At 40.7% G+C, this 23,732-nt stretch overlaps 1 protein-coding gene across 3 annotated transcripts in view; it reads right to left on the bottom strand.

Annotated features, from left to right (window-relative positions):
• Nucleotides 1-23,732, bottom strand: part of R3HDM2 (R3H domain containing 2) — a 175,931-nt gene that overhangs the window by 22,044 nt on the left and 130,155 nt on the right. Inside the window, exons 3-15 of one of the 3 annotated variants that reach the window (XM_081084377.1) lie at nucleotides 23,377-23,400; nucleotides 21,637-21,678; nucleotides 18,475-18,561; nucleotides 17,839-17,965; nucleotides 16,870-16,948; nucleotides 15,897-15,956; nucleotides 15,221-15,361; nucleotides 14,666-14,774; nucleotides 11,848-11,943; nucleotides 8,998-9,029; nucleotides 8,847-8,900; nucleotides 3,512-3,744; nucleotides 1,361-1,539 (exon numbers count right to left, since the gene is read on the bottom strand). In XM_081084377.1, coding sequence (XP_080940503.1) covers nucleotides 1,361-1,539; nucleotides 3,512-3,744; nucleotides 8,847-8,900; nucleotides 8,998-9,029; nucleotides 11,848-11,943; nucleotides 14,666-14,774; nucleotides 15,221-15,361; nucleotides 15,897-15,956; nucleotides 16,870-16,948; nucleotides 17,839-17,965; nucleotides 18,475-18,561; nucleotides 21,637-21,678; nucleotides 23,377-23,400 — 1,263 coding nt within the window. The remainder of the gene's footprint in view (nucleotides 1-1,360; nucleotides 1,540-3,511; nucleotides 3,745-8,846; nucleotides 8,901-8,997; nucleotides 9,030-11,847; nucleotides 11,944-14,665; nucleotides 14,775-15,220; nucleotides 15,362-15,896; nucleotides 15,957-16,869; nucleotides 16,949-17,838; nucleotides 17,966-18,474; nucleotides 18,562-21,636; nucleotides 21,679-23,376; nucleotides 23,401-23,732) is intronic. The other 2 variants (XM_081084378.1, XM_081084379.1) reach the window with 2 other exon arrangements.

The following is a 23,732-nucleotide window of genomic DNA, read 5'->3' as shown; positions in this document are numbered from 1 at the left end:
GATTTAATGAGGTACATGGTGTTAGAAGAAAGTAAGTCAGGATTATAGAGAAACTGATTTAGGGACTAATATGAAGGACTAGAATGATCTGCATGAGGGTTACATTAGAACACAAAGCAGGGTTTCCTAGATCTTCACTGTTCTTTATGAAGTTTCATTTCACAGTATTTGAATGGGGTAGTACTGGGCCATTCTGGGGTCTTTCCACTCTAGTTTCCTGGGGTATGAGTGCTTGGAATTTGTTTCTTGTACCTATGGAAGAGATATATTTTAGGTCAAGCGGGACTAACTAAACAGGGAGACAAGGGAGCCTGTAATAAGAATTTTAATTACAGCGTAACAGAGTTCAGACATGGGATTCCTGACTACCAGTGAACACTTTGGGATAAAGCATGGGCTCTAATCAGGAAGAGCTCAGAGCAGCTCTCTTCAGGTTATTAAGGAGACTTTTAAACCTAGAATATTGAGATTCCATTTAGAATAAGTTTTTTTGTGTTTTTTTTTTACAGAGAGGAAGGGAGAGAGGAATAGAGAGTTTGAGACATCAATGACAGAGAAACATCGATAAGCTGCCTCCTGCACAGCCCCCACTGGGGGTATGCCCGCAACGAAGGTACATGCCCTTGACCAGAATCGAACCCGGGACCCTTCAGTCCACATGCCGACGCTCTTTCCACTGAGCCAAACCAGCCAGGGCTAGAATAAGTTTTAACTCTTATGCTGACAGCTTGGATGGTCCCCATAGAAGTAAAACTTCACTCACACCCTAGTTGGTACCAACATCTACCCATCCAGCAACAGAAGGAGGAAGAGGAGCTCTTTTATGGCATGGAAAACAGAAAATATTGGGGGTTGGGGGTTGTGCTTTATGATATAGGTATTGCAGGGGTCTTGAGTGTCATTTCCTTTTCCCCTAACACCAACACATAAATATATGTTTATGGGTCAATAGTCACATGAGTACATCCAGTCAGACTATGGTGGGAGCTATGGTCCTTTTAAACTCCATATATAAATATAGTGAGCAAAATGACCTTGTTAATTATACAGGAGATACTGAGAGATGGGGTATAGCAGAAATGTGGAATGGGGTAAGAGATCCCAATGACAATTTTCAGGAGGAAGAGGAAGAAATATGTAAAGCAAAAATCTCCCAGACTGACACTACGAAGAGCACTTTGGCCAAAACTTCATCCTTACTCTTCTCTTCCGAAAACTAACAAATGAGAAATGGGGGAGAGAGTGGCATGTCTCCAAAAACAGATCTTTCCTACCACTCACAGCACAAGAGACATGACTGTCCTTCCAGAGCTTGCTTGAATCCGAGCAAAGGGGGATCTGGCACTGAGCAGTGACTCACCTGTGAGATCATGTGATTATTCAAGGGTGGCTGTTGCTGAGACGTGGGTGGAAGAGCAGGAAGTTGCTGCTGCTGCTGCTGCTGCTGCTGCTGTTGCTGGGCAGTACAAGGGAGAAGGCTCCGGACAGACTGGGATGAGGTGACCTGGTTGCACACTTCTGGGGCACCTAGAGCCATACCTAAGGCAAAGAGGAGACCCACCAAGAGCTATAAGTGCAAGTCATGAACATACCACTCCTGGAGGGCCCAGCTGCAGGGCCCTAGTCTTTCTTTGCTGTTTCTCCTCACTCTCCTGTCCATTTCCCCAACTGTCTTGGGAAGATACACATATTAGCACGGATGCATTTCAGCTATCCTGATGATCGGAGTCCTCATCTTAGCATGTTTCTGTTCCCTAGGGACAGTAACCACCTTGACTGTCAATGTCTGGTTTTAGAATTGAACAAAACGTGAGGCTAAGTCACCTCCCCCGAAGTGCCTAGAATCTGTCCATCATGATTAGATATTTGAAAACATAAATGTTTATTTCCTGGGAAGGTACAGATTCCTAGTCCTTTAAGAGACTTGTTTTCTCTTGGATTTCTTCTCAACTTTCAGCATCTCACAAAAGTTGCTGAGAAGGCAGCCTTGCCTCTCCAAGCACATGCCTGTGTACACAAATATTCACAACCTTCATCTATTTTCCCCATTTCCAGGCTCTTCAAGTCATGCATGCATTCACACAAAATACTTTTAATGAATATCTACTATGTGTCAGGCATTGTATAATGAACTGAGTACACTAAAACAAAGAGAACACAGTCCTTGCCCTTAAGCAGCACAGGATCTCCTGACAAAAGATGAACACCCACACAATGATTATAATCTCATAAGGATAAGGATTGCATCACTGATACAAACATAATTGTACAAAAGCGAAGATGAGGAAGCAATAACTCCTGGAAGGGTTAAAGGGAAGGGTTTAAAGAGGAAGTGGCAGGAGAGATAGTTTTGAAGGATGAATAGAAGGTTCATAAGACTGAGAGGAGACAAAGCTAATGTCATATTCAAGAAATTGTTGGAGGGTCAGAGAAAGATAGATATCTTGAAATGAGATTGAGATGGCAAACTAGAGCCAGGAAGTTATGCTATAATAAGTAATTTAGATTTCACTATGCAGGGAATGGAAAAACATGAATGTTTTTAAGAGCGGAGTGATTTGATTAGATCTATGTTACAGATTGGTAAATTGCCTATAAAAAGGGCTGAGGATGGAAAACCAACTTGAGGGCTAGTGTCATAATTAAATAAGAGAAGATAAAGGCCTGTATAAAGGCAGAGGCAGTGGAACTAGAAAGGAGGTATCAGAGAAGGGCAGCAGAGACCCAAGAGTCAGAGGCAAAAATCTTTACCACTATTGACATCTTCTGAGGATAAGACCTACAGAACTTCTGGGATGAGAATCAGGTAATTCTTCATAGGCAGGAGGATGGTGGAACAGAGTTCCATTGGGCATAAAGAGCTAAATATTCCTCTGCTAAGAGTGCAACAGGAATAGATGGAGAAGGATTCACAGCAGATGAGAAGAGCTAAAGCGTGGCTACAGGGCTGGCAGGTGGAACTCATGCTCCTTTTCTCAGTGACAAGCTCCAAGGAAGCAGCCACAGAAGTACCTCTCTAAGTCCTAGCCTATTGGCTGCCACCAATGAATTATAAATAGCTAAATTCTCTGCTCTACAGACCCTCCTTATAATCTCAGAGGCCACAGAATGAAAGCAGCTACCTTCTCATCTCAGTATGTGACCTGAACCTGGGCTTATAGGGATGTCCCACCTCAGTCAGAAATCAGATCAAATAATCCAATCCAGTCAGTTTTTTTCAATTAGAAAAGGTCTGAAAGAAAATCAGAGAAAGTACTCAAAAGGACAATGAATTAATTCAAGAAATCAAAGTTCCCCTCCTCTGGCTGTGTTAGGTTTCCAGGACACAATACTGGGACAAGTGTTTTATTAAAAGTAAGTATCAGGGCTGGGGAGAGGTCAATGGGGAAAAAAGGAGACAAATATACTTTAAACAATAAAGAATTTAAATTAAAAAAAAAGTATCAGTGTGATTTTTTTGCAAACGACAAGCAAAAAATTATAGCATGACACAGGTGAGAAGCTGTAGTACCTGGCCTGGAGATCCTTCCTGCACTGCCAGCTTTACTGTTCCCAATGCTGTCACCCCGGGTGAGGATAGAGATTCCGCTGAAACTGCTGGCTTTGGTGACAGGGGGCCGCATGCTTCGAACAGAGCCATCAGAGTCCGTGCTGCTCCAAGGCCGTGGCTCCAGGGATTTGAGTTCGCTGTCTGTGCTGCTCTGGCGGCTGCTCGAGGTGCGGCTTAGCCCCTCACGGTTCCCCCTGTAGAGACCACAGTGGTCAGAGCACCCTCCACCTACCACTTCTGCAGAAGGGCTAGGAGAGAGTTCATTTCTATTCTTTCAATAACAAAGAGGGGGTGAGGTTGTGGAGAGGATGGACACTGACTTCTTGTTAGTTGGCTGGCCCACCAAGAGTTGATGAGAGCAGACAGAACAATACCCAGTATATTAACAAAGAGCGTGGGGGCACATCTGGAAGACAGCGCACTGGCAACTCAATACAACAGACCAGAGGTGGGTGGGAACCACACACATGATGCTGAGATTGGCTGTGGTCTCTTCCCCCAGCTCCCCACTGCGGGACCCCAGACATGCAGGAAATAGTGGGGAGCAGAGGGGTACCATCTCTTTCTGGGAGTTCTTAAAACAAAAGGACTCCTAGAAGTTATCAGTGCTAGAAGGCAGGAGTAGCCAATGACATGGATAGATCCCACAACAGGTCTTGCACATAATGTGTCTAAGACAGCAGAGGTGTTTCTTTCTTTTTTTTGTTAATCCTCACCCAAGGATATTTTTTCCATTGATTTTTAGAGAGAGTGGAAGGGAAGGAAAAAGACAGAGAAACATTGATGTGAGAGAGACACATTGATTGGTTGCCTGCTGCATATGCCCAATGAGGGCCGGGGATTGAGCCTGCAACCGAGGTATATGCCCTTGGCCATTATTAAACCCAGGACCCTTCAGTTCGTGGGCTGATGCTCTGTCTACTGAGCCAGACTGGCTAGGGCATTTTAAACAATATATATTTTTAAAATTGATTTCAGAGAGGAAAGGAGAGGGAGAGGTAGAAACATCAATGATGAGAGAGAATCATTGATCACTGCCTCCTTCACGCCCCCCACTGGGGATCGAGCTTGCAATACGGGCATGTGCCCTGACCAGAAATCGAACCGTGACCTCCTAGTTCATATGTGGATGTTCAACCACTGAGCCACGCTGGCTGGGCAGAGGTGTTTCTTATGACCACTGTTTCTGGGGTGGGAAGAGTATAGTGGACTAAAGGGGCACTCTGGAAAACTCAGTCTGATAGTCTGGAATTGACCTAACCTGTTTTGTGGAAGTTCTGTGTTAGCATTGGGGAACAATTGGTTCCAGGGTCTCTAAGGACTGAAGTCTTTGGCATGATCAAGCAAATATGCTCTTGGGACCCAGGACGGCAAGCAGCAGAGGATGGAACGTGCCTAGTTGCCTCCATGTAAATAACCCTGCTGCCCTAGGCAAGGTGCAAAGCTATAGAGAAAAGGAATTCATCCTCTCTTATTTTGCTCTAGAAATATCAGGGTTATCCTGATGATATATGCTTGTGTCTATGAAGTGCTATACTGAAGATAGATAGGATTGGATTGAAAGACCTAAGTCTTGTTGAGCTCTTACCACTTCTTAATCAATAAACAACCAAGAACGAGGGGTTTTCCTTTCACATCTCCTATTCCCAACAACTGATAATCTAAGGAAATCAAATGACAACATTTACAAAGATTTTGGTATGTATACTGGGGAGCATTTGAGCAAAACTCATAGTAGCTTGAGCTCCATCCTTTTCACCACCATTCTACCTAAGGTAAATAGAAAACCCCCTCCCAATCCCTTTAGTTTCAAAGACACCAGGCTCACAGTTATTCTACTATAGAAAGGTATTTTTCTTTCTCCATTAATTTTTAGAGAGAATGGAAGGGAGGGGGAGAAGCAGAGAAACACTGATGTGAGAGAAACACATCGATTGGTTGCCTCCCACATGTGCCACGACCAGGGCTGGGGGTTGAGCTTGCAACCAAGATACATGCCCTGACGGGAATATAACCGGAGACCCTTCAGTCTGAGGGCCAATACATTAACCACTGAGGAAACCGGCTAGGATGAAAGGTATTTTTCTTAAGGGGGTAATATTAAAGACAATACCTTTCTTTATAGACTACCTGTTCCAAAGGAACTATAGAGAAAATGGGCAAAATATTTGCCTGAGTCACTAGTTTAGCTATTTAGCTAAGCCAGTCATGGTGGGCTAATAACACATTGGCACAGCTGGTTAGCGACATACTAATTCTTCTCTGAATTCCAAGTAATTTATAAAGACCTCAAAACTACTCTCTATATCATTAGACTAGAGGGCTAGAAAATATTCCTGGTTCTCCAAAATTTTATCCCTTTTTCTTGGGGATGTCAAAGTAGAATGGGAAACAAGAAAGACGTATAAATCAGGGAATCTCCAGACCTCAAGTGAGAGCCAATAGCTCCATCTCAATGAACAAAGGCAAATCTACTGAGAGGACTCAATAAAGATGTGTGTGTTTTCTGGGGTAATGGGATACAGCAGTAGCAATGGATGAGGCTGCTTATTAGACATTAGAGCTTAAATTTTGCAAAAATCTTAATGGCCTTTTATACCTAAATCAAACACAGTACTATCTATTAGAAACATTCTGCCACTTACTTTTTCTACCAAAGGACAGTGAATGAGTCAACTTTAAACCAAACACCCTGGGAAGCTTGAGCCAAAGTGGCAGCACTTCTGTACTCATCCAGTTTCCTCCCCAAGATAGTGATGGCCAAGTTCTCAAAATGTGGCTCGTCTGATCATCTTCTGACTAACCTGAGAGTTAAATGACCTAAGTTGAGTCTTGGTCAGGAAAGAGATCAGTTTTCCTTCCCTACGACTACACCCAACATCTAGTCAAGTCTTTCCACTTTACTAAAAATAACAGTGAGGGAAAACTACCAAACTCAATTCTGAGCATTGGATTGGATTGTGTGTTAGAGAGAAGGGTGAAGAACAGAGAAAATTCACACTTTATACTCCTGTAAAATCAGAGCTGACTCAGTTTTTATAAGTAGATTCCATGCCATGAAAAGTCCAGTTTATTGTGTCTGGGAAGTGGGAAGAGAAGTTTGTGGAAGAGGTGGCAAAAATATCAGTAACCCTCATTGTGGCTTATTTATCAGTGCAATAGAATCTTTCAAAGGATTGGGAAGCTGCCATAGTTATTGCCAATTGTGGATGAGGAAATCTGGTATGTCAGTATTTATTTCACAAACTTGGGAATAAAGGTATAAGGCAGTTAGAGAAGATCAGCTTCTAATCATTAGAGTTCTGAACTAGTACCCAAATAGAGAATGAAGTACCCCCTTAAGAGTTCATGGAGCTGCATTTAAATGACCTAGATTTTTAATCAAAATTCAGTATGGAAAGCAGAATCATAAAAGAGGTCTGGATAGGAGAAGGCTGCACCTGCTAACTAGATCCCTCAAGCTATCCTATATAATAAAAGGCTAATATGCAAATTGTCCCCTTGAGAGTTCGGGAGTTCGCTATGAAGTGCGCTGACCACAAGGGGGTGGCGCGGAACATGGCAGGTGACCAGCAGCGGTAGCAGGGCGCTGAGGGAGCGAGGGAAGGAGGCGGGGAACCTGATCAGCCCCGATTGCTGGCCAGGCCTAGGGACCCTACCCGTGCACAAATTTTGTGCACTGGGCCTCTAGTTATCTGCATAGTTTGATATAGTTTGATGCTTCACAGCACTAATAAGGGCATCATTCTTAGCAGTAAGTCTGAATTAGGGCTCTGAATGGAACAATACTCAGATAGGAAGGAGTGATGCTTGTAGAGAGCTGGTGTGGTATGATAAAAAGTACACTGGACAAAGAGTCAGTTCCAGTTTTGCCACTAGTAGCCATGAAAAACGTGGGTTGGTCACTTAAATGTTTCTGCTTTTGTTTTCTTTCATGTAAACCAGTTTATCAAATCAGGACAGTGAGAGAACTGAATCAGCTAGTGTACTGTAGCAACTGTCAAGCACTGTGCACGAAGTCACACATAGAAGTTAGTTTAAAACTCCTGTTTATTATAGGTATTCTGGCATGAATTCTGACTGAAGTGTACAATATGGAACAGGAACTTATTTATTTTTTAAAAAGGGGGATTCTATCTCAACCACCACCACAAATGCAGAGCCCTTTCTACCTGGGGCTTTCATATGGACATAAGGGTGGGATAGTCTACGAAAAAAAGTTCAAAGATATGGAAAGGAAGATAAATCCTTCATCCCAAGAATGGAAAATCTCTCTATCCCAACTTTCAGATGGCTTAACTAACTTTAGAAAGGAAAACACGGAAGGGACAACTGAAGTACTGGGGATGAGAGCTCTAACTAATCTGAGTTAGTCAGGTCTTATCAAGCTTAGGATTCAAAAAGACAGAAGACCTTTGGAAAGGATTAGACCTGAATCCTGGTATTAAATATTGTGCTCTATAGTTTTTCTACAGTAAATGGGAAGAATATATTTAAAATGAGTTGGTGCCAGGATAGGGTCCTAAAGTAGCTCATCTCTCATCACCACCTTTAGTAATCTTCTGGGGTGGAACAGAGGCTGAAATAAAAGGGAGGTTCTCATGATTGCTTTGTGGAAAACGGAGAATATTAGATACTGGAGAAGTTAGTACAGTAGCTTTTGCCAACAATTAAGAGCAAGTCATGAACAATCACATAAAGGACATGCCCTAATGACCTCCTAAGGCAGACAGTCCTTTCTGAGGTTCTTCTTGGGCCTCAGAAGTGGGTCATCTTACCCATTACACATTGTTCCAAAGAGAGAACTACAAAGACAGAGGTGTTTGTATGTATATGTGTTAGTACTATTTCTTAAAGATACAAAACATTCCCTATGCTGGGTCAGGGATAAGCTCTTCATATCTTTTCACAGATTCAGAAAAGGTAGCTTAAAAGACATCCATTCTTTTACCTTAATATGTTGAACTCCAAAAATGCCCAATTCCAGCAAATTTCTGGGAAGAAACAGTACCTATCCCATATAACTATTTGGTCCCCTTCACCACCTATCCAGGACTTAAAATGAAATCAGCAAAAATAAAAATAAAGTCATTGAGCAAAAGCCATGTTTTTTTTAGTTTTTTTAATGGGGACAAATATCCAATGTTGCAAAAACCACAAACTGAATTATTCCACAAGCAGCCATGCATGGAGCAAACTCACTCCGCTGAAAAGATTACAGCAAAACAAAATAAAGCAAAACAAAACAAACAAATAAAAACAAAAACAAGGAAAGATATAGATTACACAGAAGTACCTAAAAATCTGCCTTCTCTTGTGAGAGCTAGAAGAAAAGGCTTCTTTGGAGAGTCTGTTGGTTAACATCAAAGAAAAGCATCATTACAGGATTATATTAACCTCACTGGAAAGCTCAATGAGAAGCAGAGAACATGCTAAGTGGTACTAACCTGATGTCATTTAGATATCCGTTCTGGCCAGTCTAGGTGAGGGGGAGAAAACGGAAAATAACTTATAAGAAAACAGCATGGCATAACCGAAAAGGGTGTCCATGATGCTATGAATACCCAAGGTCCTCAAACCAAGCTCACCCCCCAACAGGGAGAGAGGGAGCAGGGACAGGATGACCCACACCCACGCACCCAATCTGACTTCTCACCTTTAATGGGAAAGAGCATTGAGCATTTTTAGCCTTCCCAGAGTGTTTAAAAAGAGAGGTTGATAAAGGTAGGAGTATGGAAAGGAGGAAGAGGAAAGTATTAACCTAACTATTATTTCCTTTTTAAGCTCTAAATTTATTCTCTCTAGAGGTAAAGTGAGCATAATAATTGGTGTGCTTGTCCTAAAGAATGTGTTCAAAGAAAGGAAAAAGGGAGACAAGAGAAAGAAATTTCATTTTTTGGAAATCATCCTCAATGATTATTCCATTTCTGTCCTCTACACTGGCCAAAATGAAAGACATTCTGACCTGAGACCCAATGAGAGTAAGAACTGGGGAAGCAGGTACTTTTTAGAGCCTAGAAAAATGAGAAAATTAAAAGCCTGAAACATTCCTTTTGGGGATATTTCCTGAGAAAGCCATTGAGCTGAGTGAAGTAAGCTTTATAGTGGACTCCCAACCCTTAGAAAAAGGTACCAAGAGTATTGAGCAGAGTGGGCTCCACACAGAGCAGAGCCTATATGGGGCAGTTTTCCCAATACACAGCTCAGGCTCCAGAGAAGGCTGCAGCATTAGCATTTCCATCCAAATACCCTTCGTGCCACTTCTCTTTTTTTTTGGCCTGCCTTTTCCTCAACTCCACTCTTAATCATCTCCCTTTGACTGGCCAGGTTCCTCTCCACGTGGGAATCTTTGGAATATGGTGGACTTTGGCCATTTTTCTTTGTCTACACCTTCTGAGATTCCTGATGCCTCTACCTACAGGAAGATGTAGGAAGTGCTGAAATGAAAGTGATAAATCCACAAGGTAGGTAGACATATTCCAGTGTTGTTCATATGGAATATGTAGGTAGACATATTCCAGTGTTGTTCATAATTAGCCCCAATACCCTATTAAAAGTTGCTTGTACTTTCAGAATAACTGTGGCGTTGCTAATATACTGGCATGGTGGGACAGTCATTTTCCATGTGTCAGTGAAGCAGAGGTACACATCACAGTTTACTATGCTATGATGTCACTGGTACTTCTTAATCTAAAGAGCTCAGAGCAGAGCAAACTACTGAGAGGTAGTTTACTTTAGGGGTTAAGAGTATGGACTCGAGCGTGGCCACCTGAATGAAAACACCAGCTTTTACTAACTAGTGGTGTGATCTTAGGTTACTTAACCTCTCTCTGCCTCAGTCCCACATTTATAAAATGAGGAAAATAATATAACCTAGTATGAGGATTAAATAATTTATGCGGAGTGCTAAGAGAGTGTCTGAAAGATAGTAAACACTATATAAATGTTTGCTATTATCATTCACCAACCTGCTCTGTCACAATTTAGGGTCACCACCAGCCACAGCCATGTACAAATGATCTCTTTTCATTCCACCCAATTGGTTTGCAGGTAAAGGTTACAGCATCCTCTTTGAGGATTACACAATTATCCTGATTGGTAAGAAGGTAAGAAGATTCCTTCTTTTTGGACATTGGGCCAGAAGGTTTGTCCTATATCTGTCCCCAGTAAAGAGGATCCTTTGAACACGTGGGTCTCCTGAGACAATGGAACAAGTTCATAGAGGAGTTCAGTTTTCTTGAAGTTGGAGACAATAGTTTTCTGAGCTATGTGATGATGGAAAGATGTGTGTGTGTGTGTGTGCGCGCGTGTGCGTGTGTGTGTGTGTGTGTGTGTGTGTGTGTGTATTCTTCTTGGCGGAGGGGAGAGTGGGGAAATGGGAGGAGAGTAGTGTCCATCTAAGTATATTGCTTATAACTGGCTATGTTTTGACAATGAAGGGAGGCTGGTTTTCCTCTTTTGTTTGCTAATTTGAATGTAAGATGGTGCTGCTTTCTGGATCCTACATTTTCTGGAGATTTGTTCCCCTCTTGCCTATCTATGGCCTTTCCTGAATTTCTGCTATATTTCTCTTCAGTCTGGTAGGCAAAGGTCACCAGATACAGGAATATCAAGTATATTTGATTTGGCTCACAACTCTTAAGAATAAAGTTGCCTAAAATGACTCATTCTGGCTTTTGGCCCAAATAGCCAGTCCTATTCTAAGAAGCAAGTTAAGAAATATAGGAAGAAAGAAACTTTCTGTTCAGGTAGAGACTGGAGGGACTAGTGAGTGGTACCTTCTGTGAATATGGAATGTGGAGCTCAGAGAATAGATGCCAGATCTGTGCTCTAACAATCACCAACATATCCTAAAAATGAGGCTGGCCAAACAAGATAAAATGTATAGGCTGTGTGGACACTAAGTCTTCCACTTAGAAGCAAAGATGCCTAAAATGGATAGTGGAAGTGAGAGAGGGTAAGTGGGAGGAGGGTTTGACAGGCAAGATTCAGAGCCCTTCCATAAGCCCTGACAAAACCATTTCTATTTTCAGTCTAATCATATCCACCAAATTCAGCCACTCCATTTGTTCTCTTTGTATGCCATACAGCAGAATGTATTAAAAAATAATATAAATAAAACTCTGCAGCTTCCTAACAAGCCACATTTAATTTTAGAGATCAAATCTGGGGCTGGCTGATTTTGGTTAGAAAACAACAACAACAACAACACATTTATGGAGGGTTCATTCCATTCACAGTTCCAAAGATTAAGAGCTAAAAGCTATGGGCTGACATCTCTCAGAAGCTACACTTACCTCTCGGGCAAATATTCTCTCTCGGACCCTTTGATATTCCTCCTCTCTCTCTTCTATTGACTTGCTCCTCCTTCCATCCTGCAATGGAACTCTGATCTAGATCGATGAGCAGAATTAAGCTAGTTAAGTTCTCCTCGTACTGCAAGCTCACTGCACACCAGCAAGGAAGAGAAACCGGGAGAGTTTATAGTTGCCATCAAAAAAAAAAAAAAGAAAAAAAAGGGGGAAAAAAAAAAGCACTAAAATTTCCACTGGGTACATCTGACCATGCAGTTTGGGAGATCAGGTTTTCTGGATGGTTGGGGCCTCTCCATCTCCCCACCCCCACCCCCAGAGTATCAAGAACAACAACTATTTATGAGGATTGGGCTGCTTCCTTATAGTATTCAGGTACTCTCCAATCAGTAAGGATCAAGAGAACAGCTGAGGGAATAAACAACATTGCTCTGAAGGGAAAGCAAGGGATAGGAGGAAGCTAGAGACGGAGAAGAAACATTCATTTAGCAGAGCTGAATGTAGAAAAGAGTTTTACAGATCTAGCATCTGATATTATCCCTTCTTTAGTCACTAATGAATGCCATGTCCTGAAGATCCAAGTTGCACACAGCTCGGCAAAGAGGGCTTTGGAAACAAAATCCCAAAGGTAAAGCTAAACTCAATGCTTAAGAATTTTTTTCTCATCTTAACTATAACTCCTGGAGGGAGGGAGAGAGAAATTACAGAAATAGAGAAGAAAGAGAACAGAGCAACACAATGAGGTAAAGAGAAAGAAAGGGTGAAGAGAACAGAAAGAAGGATGGACAGAGAAAGGAACAGACAAGATAAGGTGGGAGGAGGGGAGAGAGAGCGATAGGAAGGGAAAAGAAGAAAATGGTGGATAGGGAACCTTATATCCTCTGAGAAATGTAGTGAGGTGACTAGAGGGATGGCTGAGCAGATCACCACCTCTGGCTGTCTACCACCCAACTCTCCAACACTGTCTTTCCTCTCTTGGCCTGTGAGTTATGAGCACTATCTTGGGGAGGGTGTTATAGAGTGTTCTTTCCCATGCTGCTCTTGAAGGCAAGGAGCTCTGAGGGAGGTAACCCATCAAATGAATGCCATCAGGTTATAAGATTCTGACCTTCAATTCAGAGGCTTTAGAAACTTTAGATGAAACAACCAAGAAGACTGCTGCTCTAGGTTGACTTTCCCCATCTTCACCAATCTCCAGAGATAGGCATACCTTCAGGAGTATCAACTTTTGACTAGATTTAGTTCTCACTAATCTTAACAACCTAAACTCTACTACATGTCTTTTTACAAATCCCATTCCAAGAAGACACAGGACTTTATGGCGCTATATTGTCTTCAGCCTCTAGTACTAGTAAACCAGTGGCAGAGTAGGAAGTACATAATGGGCTTTGAGGTCAGGCAGCATCTCAGCTCTGTCACCGCCGAGTAATGTCACTTCAGGCAAATAACATCTCTTAGCCTCAGTTTTCTTACATTTAAAGTGGGGCTAATCACCCCCATCTGTACTGGGGTGTGGAGATTAAAAGATAATGTATATGTGTTAGGAACAGAATCTAGTTCAGGAAAAACACCCAATAGAATAGCAATTACAGTGTTTATTATTAGTATCACAGACAGAAAGTGCACAGAGCCTAACCTACTGTGAACCAAGCCTGAAGCTGAGAGATAAAATAGGCACAAATTCCACTCATGTGCCTTGAGGCCTGAATAATTCCTGATCCACAGAAAAAAGGTTTTAGGAAAATGGAGAGAAGGGCATCAGGATGGAAAGGCTCTTTCTTATTTTTTAAAATTTGTTTGTCTTTTTGTATATTTTATTGTTTTCAATCAGACCCAGCATGTTTGTCCACAACAGATAATGGTACTTTTCTCAAAAAGACTCCCTCAAATACTCAAGTAACAAGCAGGAAAGTCCTGGTCTCAAGACGATACAATATAATACGGAAACTAATTTTGACTCTAGAGGTAAGATACTACTATAGTTATCATTAATTAGTGAGACTCAAATTGGCACTATCCAACCATGCTCTTCAAACCTTAATCCTGGTTCTCCACCTAACCTCCTTTGGAGGCCAAGCAGAAATAGGCTGATCTAAACTCTACATGTGGCTTGAAAACTAACCCCAAAATAATCACTTGCTATCTAAAGGGTGAGCTCAAAGTCAGAGGAGAAGCCAGGCCCATAAAGGAAAGGATGGGGCAGACTGTTCACTTCTCATTCCTATAGGAGTGGATCAAAAAGGGGATATTGTCTGAGGTTCCCAACATCAAAAGCCAAATTAACTCACTCACCTTGGTGGAAGGACTTGGGAAAAGAATTTGCAGAAAAGGAACAGAAACACCTTTAAATGTGGGTAAATCAGATCACAAGTTTGCCAGTTCAAGGCTAGCCCTGAACTAGGATAAGAGTGGAAGTGGGATAAAGTAGCTTTGAGTGGTTCCCAAAGAAATCCCTAACTATTAAAGAAAAAAAGAATGAAGTCATCAACTGAATCAAGGCAGAAGTAGGGAGGGACTTGCTTTGTCCCTAAATGATGTGGAATTAGAAGTCAGTGGCAGAACCAGGGAGTTCCAGGCCAAATAAGAAAACCCAGCAAACCTCAGCACCATGTCTCTCTGGGCTAAACGGTGGCATTCAGCACAACAAGTGTAGTCAACCCTCAAAATTAAGCCAAAGCCAACTCAGTATAGCTCAATACATTTTTCCATATTTCAAGTTTTCTCCATCCCACAAAAATTCTTCTGCCCTCCCAGTTTCTCTTACTGCACTCTCTCTCTACACCCACCCCTTTCCATTCTTTACCTGGTTATCATCTCGGTCCATACTGGCATCATCTCTCTTGAGAATGAATCTCTGTTGAAATTCTGTATTTTTCTCATCCTTTATATGTTCTGAGAACCTCTGTTCAGGGCTGCGATTGGGAGAAAAATGTGGAAGGAAGGAAGGAAAAAGCCCTTCTGTTAGGAAGCAGACCTCCTAGTACAGGTCTCTTAAATTCCACACTCCCATTCAGGGGATTTCTGGAGTCAGGCATTCAAAAAGTCACATAAGGTGTAATGAAATCCTCAGGGTCTGTTCTTTATACATCTACAACTTGTCTTCCTCCAAAGTTGTATCTGTCCTATCAGCAAAGGTGAAGAGAGGCCAGGGGCCAGTCTTCACAAAACATCAGTGCCGTCTAGAGAATCTATATCCAACACCTCACAGGAGTGAGGAAAGAGGAGGAATTGATGATATAGCCTCCCACCCCCACATCCACTTCCTTCCCCCGAAAGACATCTTGATCCTATAACCTTCCTCTTCAACCCCAGAGGCTATCCCAGGAAAGTCTTCCCAATCTGTGGTTTCCTCCCTTACATTCTTGTGTTACTGGTTTTGTTGATAATGACAGCTTTTCCAGTTTGATCAACATTGTGGTCCATCCCAAAATAGGCAGCTACCCGGTGTAATAGCATCCGGTGATATGAGGTCATCTGAGGGAACTTCTTGAACTGGTTACTGAAGGGAAAACCGGGGGGGATAAATAACAGCCACTTGTAATTTTCCTTAAAAGTATCTAAAATGGGGAATTTCTTAGGAGAAACAGACATATTATAAGAAAGATATTTATCCAATGGGAACCAAAAAGGTTCTCTCAGCTTCTTTAGCAATAGTCTTTTATAGACCCACTACACACATTAAGACTACTCCTTAAGTCCTAGGTCTCATCTACCTGGATAGTCTACAAGGAAAAAAGGGAGAAATTTACGAATAATAAAATATGGAACAAAGGCTAGCTGCTGAAAATATATATATTTTTTCAACTAAAGTTTATGCAATAACTTAAACACCTCACTTGGTTCTCACACATATACTTTTTAATACATACCCCGTCCCCCCCCCTCCCCCCCAACTCCTTTTGGTTTCCAGTGAATAATTACATCAAAATTCAGACTTTAAGGGAAAGATGAAAGAGGGAAATCCTAAAATTGTACCTAAATTTCTTTTGGTGCCCCTCCCACCTCTAAATTTGTATTTCATTCAAATAACTTACTTGTTGTCATTAATAAATTCCAGAATCTCCTGTTCTAATTTTAGCAGCATCATTCTGTCCCTGTTTAGAAAAGATTAAAACAAAACAAAAGCAGCCTCCCATAGGTATTCAAAGCAAGGATTGAGAAAACAACCTGCTCATTATAAAAGCTGAAGGGACAAAGAGATCCAAACCCCAATAGTGGACCAAAATGCAATGGCTACTGAACCTCACTGACTTTTCTTATGTTACTTTAAAAAAGGAAAATAATTAACAGAGTATGGAATCTCAGAGGGAAGGCCGGGGAGGGTAGGTGGGTGGGTGGGAGGTAATCAACCAAAGATCATGTATGCATATATGCATAACACATGGACACAGACAATAGGGTGCTGAAGGTTTGGGGGGCAGGGAGTGGGCAGGGGCAGGCTGGAGAGGGTCAATAGGGGATAAAAGGGGACATATGTAATACTTTCAACAATAAAGAATTATAAAAGAAAAGAAAAACAACTGTGTATGCATTTTGCAGATTCTGCTAACCATGTACTTTGTTATCCTTATCAGAAACCTAATTCTGTTGGCAGTCATATTCATATAAACACATACTTTACATTTATTCACCTAATTATTATTCTACATCCTATATGATTTTTATAGCATTTTAAAACTATTATGGTTTAGCTTATGTACAATTACTATTTTTTTCTGTGCTTTTTAATTGTACTCCCAAGCCTTCATATTTCTTTGACTCTGCATTCTTCTTCTGAATTTTTCTGAAAAAATTCTGAGAATTTTTCTCAACTCTTCTGAAAGGAGAAACCTCAATATGAGGATATTCTGAAACCCTCACAGAAAGTAAAACTACATTGAAGAGAAATGGTGGCAGGGGGATGGGTATCCTGAGATTCTAATGGAAAAATTCTGAGAAGCTACCTGGCCTTTGGGTATCCTTCTGGCTGCTGGCCCCTTTGCCCCATTCATCAAATCATGCTATTACCTTGGGTTCTTTTTCAGTGTGTTTACAAGAAATTCATGTAGGTCTATTCCAGTGGAGTCCGTATATTCTTGGCTGGAGTCTAAAACCACCGCAACAAAATAAATTTAAAATAAATGAAATTGCCTTGCATAACATCTAATCCCAAGCAGAAGCCTACAACCTGATCAGGAGAGATGAGAACAGGAAAGCAGAATCAAACGTTAGGGGTTTTAGCTTAAAAACCAGAATGACTTTGATTTGCCAGCCCCCCCAAATTCCTCATGACAATTATAGAAGGTAGAATATAAGTCATAGTTTTGCATCAGGATTATAGTGAAAAGCCACCTTACCAACAGTATTTACTGAATGCCCTCACCAAAACAAAGCTGTTTTTATTCTACTTAAGGAAAATAAGGTCCAGGTAAGGGCAATCAAGGCTGAATTTTGCATAATCTCAGCAAATATGCTCAAATGTTGATTACTTATATGATTTTTTTGTAACATTTTAATTCCATGGTTGCTTTTTTCCTCTCAACTATCATTTTATGGGACCATGTCTTTTTGCTATCAGCCCAAGAGTTTAAAGCCAAAGAGAACTTAATAATAATATGCAAATCTGCACTGCTAAAAATAGTTACTTTAATCATCCCAAAATATGAAAGGTATCTGGAGGAGCTGCAACCAGCGATGATCCATGTCACTGTTTATTCCAAAGCAAAAATAAAATCAGAATTGACTATGTCTTCCTATGGGTAGCACCAATGTTAATGGAGCAGCTCTCTGTGGTATGACATGAGCCCCTAAGACAGGGTTGGATAAAGCAGCAACGAAAGTAACTTTGTTAGGTACCTTCTCAAGCAACCATGAAGTCCATAGGACACAATGAACTGTTGGGCCAGTTAGGCCAGCAGATGCCAGACTTCAAGATGGAAGAAAGGGCACTGAAGAGCCAGGCCCTAGAACAGATTAAGAAAGAGGGAAAGTCCTCACCTCTAGATAGCATCTTCCTTGGAACCTTTTCTTTGTTTTTGTCCTTGTCTTCCTTTTCAGAGACATCCTTTGTGGACTTTTCTTCCTCTTTGTCAGAGGGGCAGCTGATGTGCAATTGAATTATATCCTTGGACAAGAGTAAAGAGAAATATAATCAAAGGGAAATGGATTTTAATTCTCCTGTAACCCCCTGAAATCTCAGAGAAGATAAATCTTGGGGTGGTAGCATTCTCTTATAGAAGAGGGTATTTTATTAATTAAATTGTTTTAGCTTTTGTTTTAAAAAAAGGATAAAGGCCAAACCTTTTCTACAATCACAGCCTTATATTATATAGGCAGCTCAAGTTACACTGGCAGTTCTTGGTATAAGAATTAGATGGAAATGGTTCTAACCACCAGAGGGAAAGGGAGTGGGTGGGAAAATAATATCCAGTCCTGGGATCGGCTTGTCTGCATCATCGTGGGTGGTCCAGGTGTGAAGATCTATACTTCATGATCTCACCCAGGCCATGCTTTACTATAATGGCTTGTATCGAAGCTTCTGATTTCCAAGCCTAATGTTGATGTGGTTGCTATACTAGTTTACAAAACAACTGCCAAACTCAAAAGCTACACTTACTCTTATAAAGGACCTACCTGGGTTTCTAGTGACCCATCAGCAAATGGGGCAGAAGACTCCTCACACACTGCCAGACTGCGTACCAACTTGAGCTTGGAATTAGACTGAGAAAAAACAAATAACATATATATTCTCTTGGCAGACATTCAGAAAGCTTTTGGCTGAATGATGGACATCCTCTTTGGCTCTGTTGCTGCTTCTATTAAATAAGGTTTTTTAAAAAACAGATCCTACTTGCCAGTTCCTGATTCACCTGAAAGATAATTCTCCCCACCCCCAAAGAAAGATAATTCTCCTGCCTATAACAGTAGACATATAAAAACAAAAAGGCTACTTTAGACAGATAGGAAAACCACTTCACTTGGCCCTCCCATTTCCACCGCCTTCTCTCTCCAGCCCAGTGCTCCAATTTCAGACTCAGAAGTTTACTGAGAATACACAACAGTAGACCTTAGTACAAAGACCCCAGATTTAAGAACCAGAAACCCTAGCTTTAACTCCTGTTTTTTTGCTTATGGACTACAAGAACTTGAACTAATTACTTGACCTCTCTGGGTCTCCGTTTTTCAATAAAACTGTGATAAAAATACTTAAAGAGCTGTTGTGAGAATTAGGTGACATAAAGTATATAAACATACGTATCATAAATAGTGCCTAGTGTACAGTAGACAGTAAATGCTAAATGACTCTAAACCTTAGGTGGTAACGATGGAAAGAAGTGTCTAAGAAAAGAATAAGGAGAAAGATAGAAAACCATTCTAAGAATTGGGAATTAATGTGATAAAAAGTGAATCCATTCGGTTTATTTCTACTGGTGGGAGAATCCCAAAAAGGTCTGAAATCCATTTTGCAAATCACTGCTCTCCTAGGGATCTTCAAAGTCAAAAACTATAGAGCAGCGGTTCTCAGCCTGTGGGTCGCGACCCCTTTGGGGGTCAAACGACCCTTTCACAGGGGTTGCCTAAGACCATCGGAAAACACATATATAATTACATATTGTTTTTGTGATTAATCACTATGCTTTAATTATGTTTAATTTTAACAATTGGGGGTCACCACAACATGAGGAACTATATTAAAGGGTCGCAGCATTAGGAAGGTTGCGAACCACTGCCATAGAGTGACTTATAAGAAATTTACCTATAAACATTTACTGAGTTCTTACAATACAATCGAGGTTTACCATGAATACAAAAGTACAAAACTTGGTATATGTATTCTATGTAGAGCAGTATAGTGAAAAATATTTGCAAGTCTGTCCTGGACCATGTGGCTAAGTTAGAGCGCGAGCCCAAGCACCGAAGTGTCACAGGTTTGATTCCTGATCAAGGGCACATACTTGGATTGCATGCTGGATACCCCTCCTGGTGGGGTCGTCAATGGGAGGCAACCAATCAATGTGTCTCTTTCACATCAATGTCTCTCTCTCCTCTCCTTCTTTTTCACTCTCTCTTAAAAAAACAAACAAACAAAAAAACTCAATGAAAAAATATCCTCGGGTGAGGATTAACAAAAACAAAACAAACAAATAAAAAACTTGTAAGTCTGAAGAACTGATTTCAAGCCTAGTTCTGCCACTTACTAATAAATGTCCTTTGTCAAACACACTCAGTCGCTGTAAGCCCAAGTTTCCTCAACTGTAAAATGAAGATAATAACTGTCTTACTTAACTCAAAAAGTTCGGGAAGGCCCTAGGTCAGTGGTCGGCAAACTCATTAGTCAACAGAGCCAAATATCAACAGTACAACGATTGAAATTTCTTTTGAGAGACAAATTTTTTAAACTTAAACCATATAGGTAGGTACATTGTTATTAACTTAATTAGGGTACTCCTTTGCTAAAAACGTCCTCAATCTGATTGAGGTACGTTTGCTGAGGTCGACCCCTTCCAACTCTCCACACTCGTCTTGTATACTTGTTTCGTCTATCTCCTTTCCGAAAACCGACTTCTGCGCATGGGCCACGAAGTTTCATTCGCACTGTACATGCGCGCCCCCACGAGGTATTTTGTGGAAGAGCCACACTCAAGGGGCCAAAGAGCTGCATGTGGCTCGCGAGCCGCAGTTTGCCGACCACTGCCCTAGGTGGTTTGGCTCAGCGGATAGAGCAGCCTGCGGACTGAAGGGTCCCAGGTTCGATTTCAGTCAGGGGCACATGCTTGGGTTGCAGGCTCGATCCCAGGTGGGGGGCATGCAGGAGGCAGCCAAACGGTGGTTCTCTCTCATCATTGATGCTTCTATCTCTATCTATCTCCCTCTCCCTTCCTCTCTGAAATCAATAAATATATATTAAAAAAAAAAGAAAAGAAAAAAGTTCAGGAAGAAGTGACATTGCAGTGAACATCCTCTGATTGAACTTTAATGTCAAGAACATCACTGTGGATTAGGCCATATAAAGCAAGATGCAGATTTATCATACATAGTGTGGCCTTCTTTAAACCCAAGCAACAAAATGGCTGGGCCACTCTCAAATTCTGCCATTACTTTTCTGGGGGAAAAGGGTGGATGCCCTTAATTATTACTTCTGGTGATAATTCTTCCCACTGCAAGAAAAGTTTAACATTTTATAGTTTTCCAACTAAAATTAATATGCTAGCACATACTAATAATATACAGTCCTTCCTGGTAACACTACTTAAAATAATCTGTGATGTGCTAATTTTATCATACAATGATTAAAAACTAAGTCTTCCTCCTTGTCCAACCTAAAAAGTAAAATATATATTTTAAAAAAGGGCTATATTTTTAGGATGTTCAAAATCTTGAATCATTTCTACCAATGGGGCATGATTAATCTAAAAAAAAATTCATAAAGAAAAAAATGTTGAGGGAAAAAAGTAGGACTCATATAGCAGCTATTCTCAGAGAAGCCAGAGCTGAGTAGAGAAACTAGCATTACAGTAGAACTAGGACCAATTTGCTCAGGCTTTTGTGGGTATCCCACAGTTAACAGAAATACATGTGGCTGAACCAGAGATAATAGAGAAAAATATAGCCAGACCTTACAATAGGATATGTATGCATGCATGTCTCTGTGTGTACATGTGTATGTATATTCACAATTAGGCAGAAACCTTCACCTATGTATAATGCAAATAAATGAGATATTAGTGATAAGTTTATTTGTAAAATGTATTACTAATAACACCAGGAAAGAAATTATAGAGAAAAGGTGCTCACCTTGGCTCTTTTCCTGGCATGACCATGGTTGGATGTCCGCCTCTGTTAGAAGGGGATTAGAAAATATTAAAGGTGGGGAAAATCAACACAAGTTAAAAGCAATACAAGTTTACAAAGAGAAAGCACTAACTGCAAAACTGTTACATAGCCAAATTATGATGAGACCCACTTGGTGTGGTTATTCCCCTGTGCTATAACTCTAGCAACCATGACACAGAAGCCACTACAGGCCACTTACAGACAAATCACCATTCACCATGCAGACAAAAAGTAGGAAGATATTGACTGGTTGGCCTATTCCACAGATTGATAAAAATTACTTTTGGGTAAACCACAGAACACTCTTGTTTATGATACTTGTGGACATGAAATATGACTCCTAACATCACTTATAATAATATCTTTATAGGACAATCCATTCAGAGTTCCAATCTGAAATATCCAAATCACCTATCCCTATTGCTGCAGAAATGGAATAAAGATCTTGTCAACCGTCTTCCTCCGACCATTGTCCCAGTTCTAAGCTCCTGGTGGTGGCTCTTATTATAGACTGCCTGGGTCAGGAATACAAGATGGGACAGGATAAAAAGTAGGGAGAATGGAAGATATGGATAAGACCTCCGGAGCAAAGGGAGGATAAGGAGAATGGGTAAGGAGTAGGGTAGAAGATGAAGGATGAGGGCCTGAGGTTGGAGGAGGGAAGAAAAAACTAATTAATTGATGAAGTTTCTGAACAGCTGAAAAGTCAAAATGCGGCTTTTGGAAAGAGGCTGGGTAGGGTTATGTACGGGATGAGGCACTTAGGGCTTCTGAGATGATTAGAATGGAACTCACTGGCACTGGAGTAGAAGAGAACTGAGGCAGGTGGGTTGGGGAGGGAAAACAAGACAGAGTCAGAGTACCAGCACACTCCTGGGTAGGTGAGGATTTCCTTTTCTTCGTTGTCTTCTCTAGTTACTGAACAAGACAACTACAATGCAAAATGGAGAACCGGAAGAGTGAATGGAAAGAGTAAGAAATGACAATGATGGTGGATCTGGTCAGTGGCAAGATCTTACAGTAAGGGAAAAGTAAGAGTCCAGGAATATGAAATAGTATTTTGTCATTATTTTTTCAGATAGGTAATAACAAACATTCAAGAGGTATTAATGGGGGCATCTGTCCTCCAGCTACCTGGTTCTCTCAATTAATACTGAATTTCTTATAATCTTTCCAGAGATCTTTTATGCATATAAGCTTATCGTACATGTGTATACACACAAGTTTATTTGTTTTTAAACCAAATAGAAGTAGGTTGTACACATTTCTCTGAACCTTGCTTTTAAACTATTTTTTTTCATGGATATCATTTTATAGAAGATCTACTGTCTTTATTAATGGCTACATGGTATTCCATTGTATGGCTGTTTTATAACTTATTTTACCAATCCCTTAAATTGCACCATTTTGGAAGTTTCTGAATGTCTGTTAGTATAAACAATGTTTCAATGACCATACACTGAGTATACCTAAAAATAAAGTATATTTTTATCCATTTAAAAATTTTATATGGTAAAGTATTACCAATTGCCTTTCAATGAGGTTTTATCAATTTATAACCCTACAGCAATGTATGTATAAATCTGCTTATTTTCCAGAATGGATAGTTTTCATTCAATAATCAAATATATATTAAAAGTATAATATATCTACTAGACACCATGCTAACTACTAGAGGATACAGAGATAAAAGACACAAACCTTGTCAAAAAGGAACTCATAATCCTGTTGAAGAAGACAAATAGACAATTACAATATAGTACATTAAGTATATTACAGAGGTTCTTGTGGAGTGCTACAGGAACACACAGCATAAGTGTCAAAGTCAGACCTTAGCAATATTGAGTGCCTGTAAGGAACTGTGTTGGGCCTTAGAGATACAATGATACGCCCAAACTGACCTAATCCTGGGCCTCAGAGCTTAGAGTTCTGTGGAGAAGATAGACATTAATTGAAGAATTATACAATATAGGTCTGCAATGGGTGAGTAAGGTTGTCAAGGAAGGCTTCTGGGAGAAAGACACATTTGGATTGAGTTTTGAAGGATAAATGGATAT

This window comes from Myotis nattereri, assembly GCF_964212035.1.
Source record: "Myotis nattereri genome assembly, chromosome: 2".
NCBI lineage: Eukaryota > Metazoa > Chordata > Mammalia > Chiroptera > Vespertilionidae > Myotis > Myotis nattereri.
Note: the sequence above shows the minus strand (reverse complement) of the source record. Positions and strands in the feature narration are given on the sequence as shown.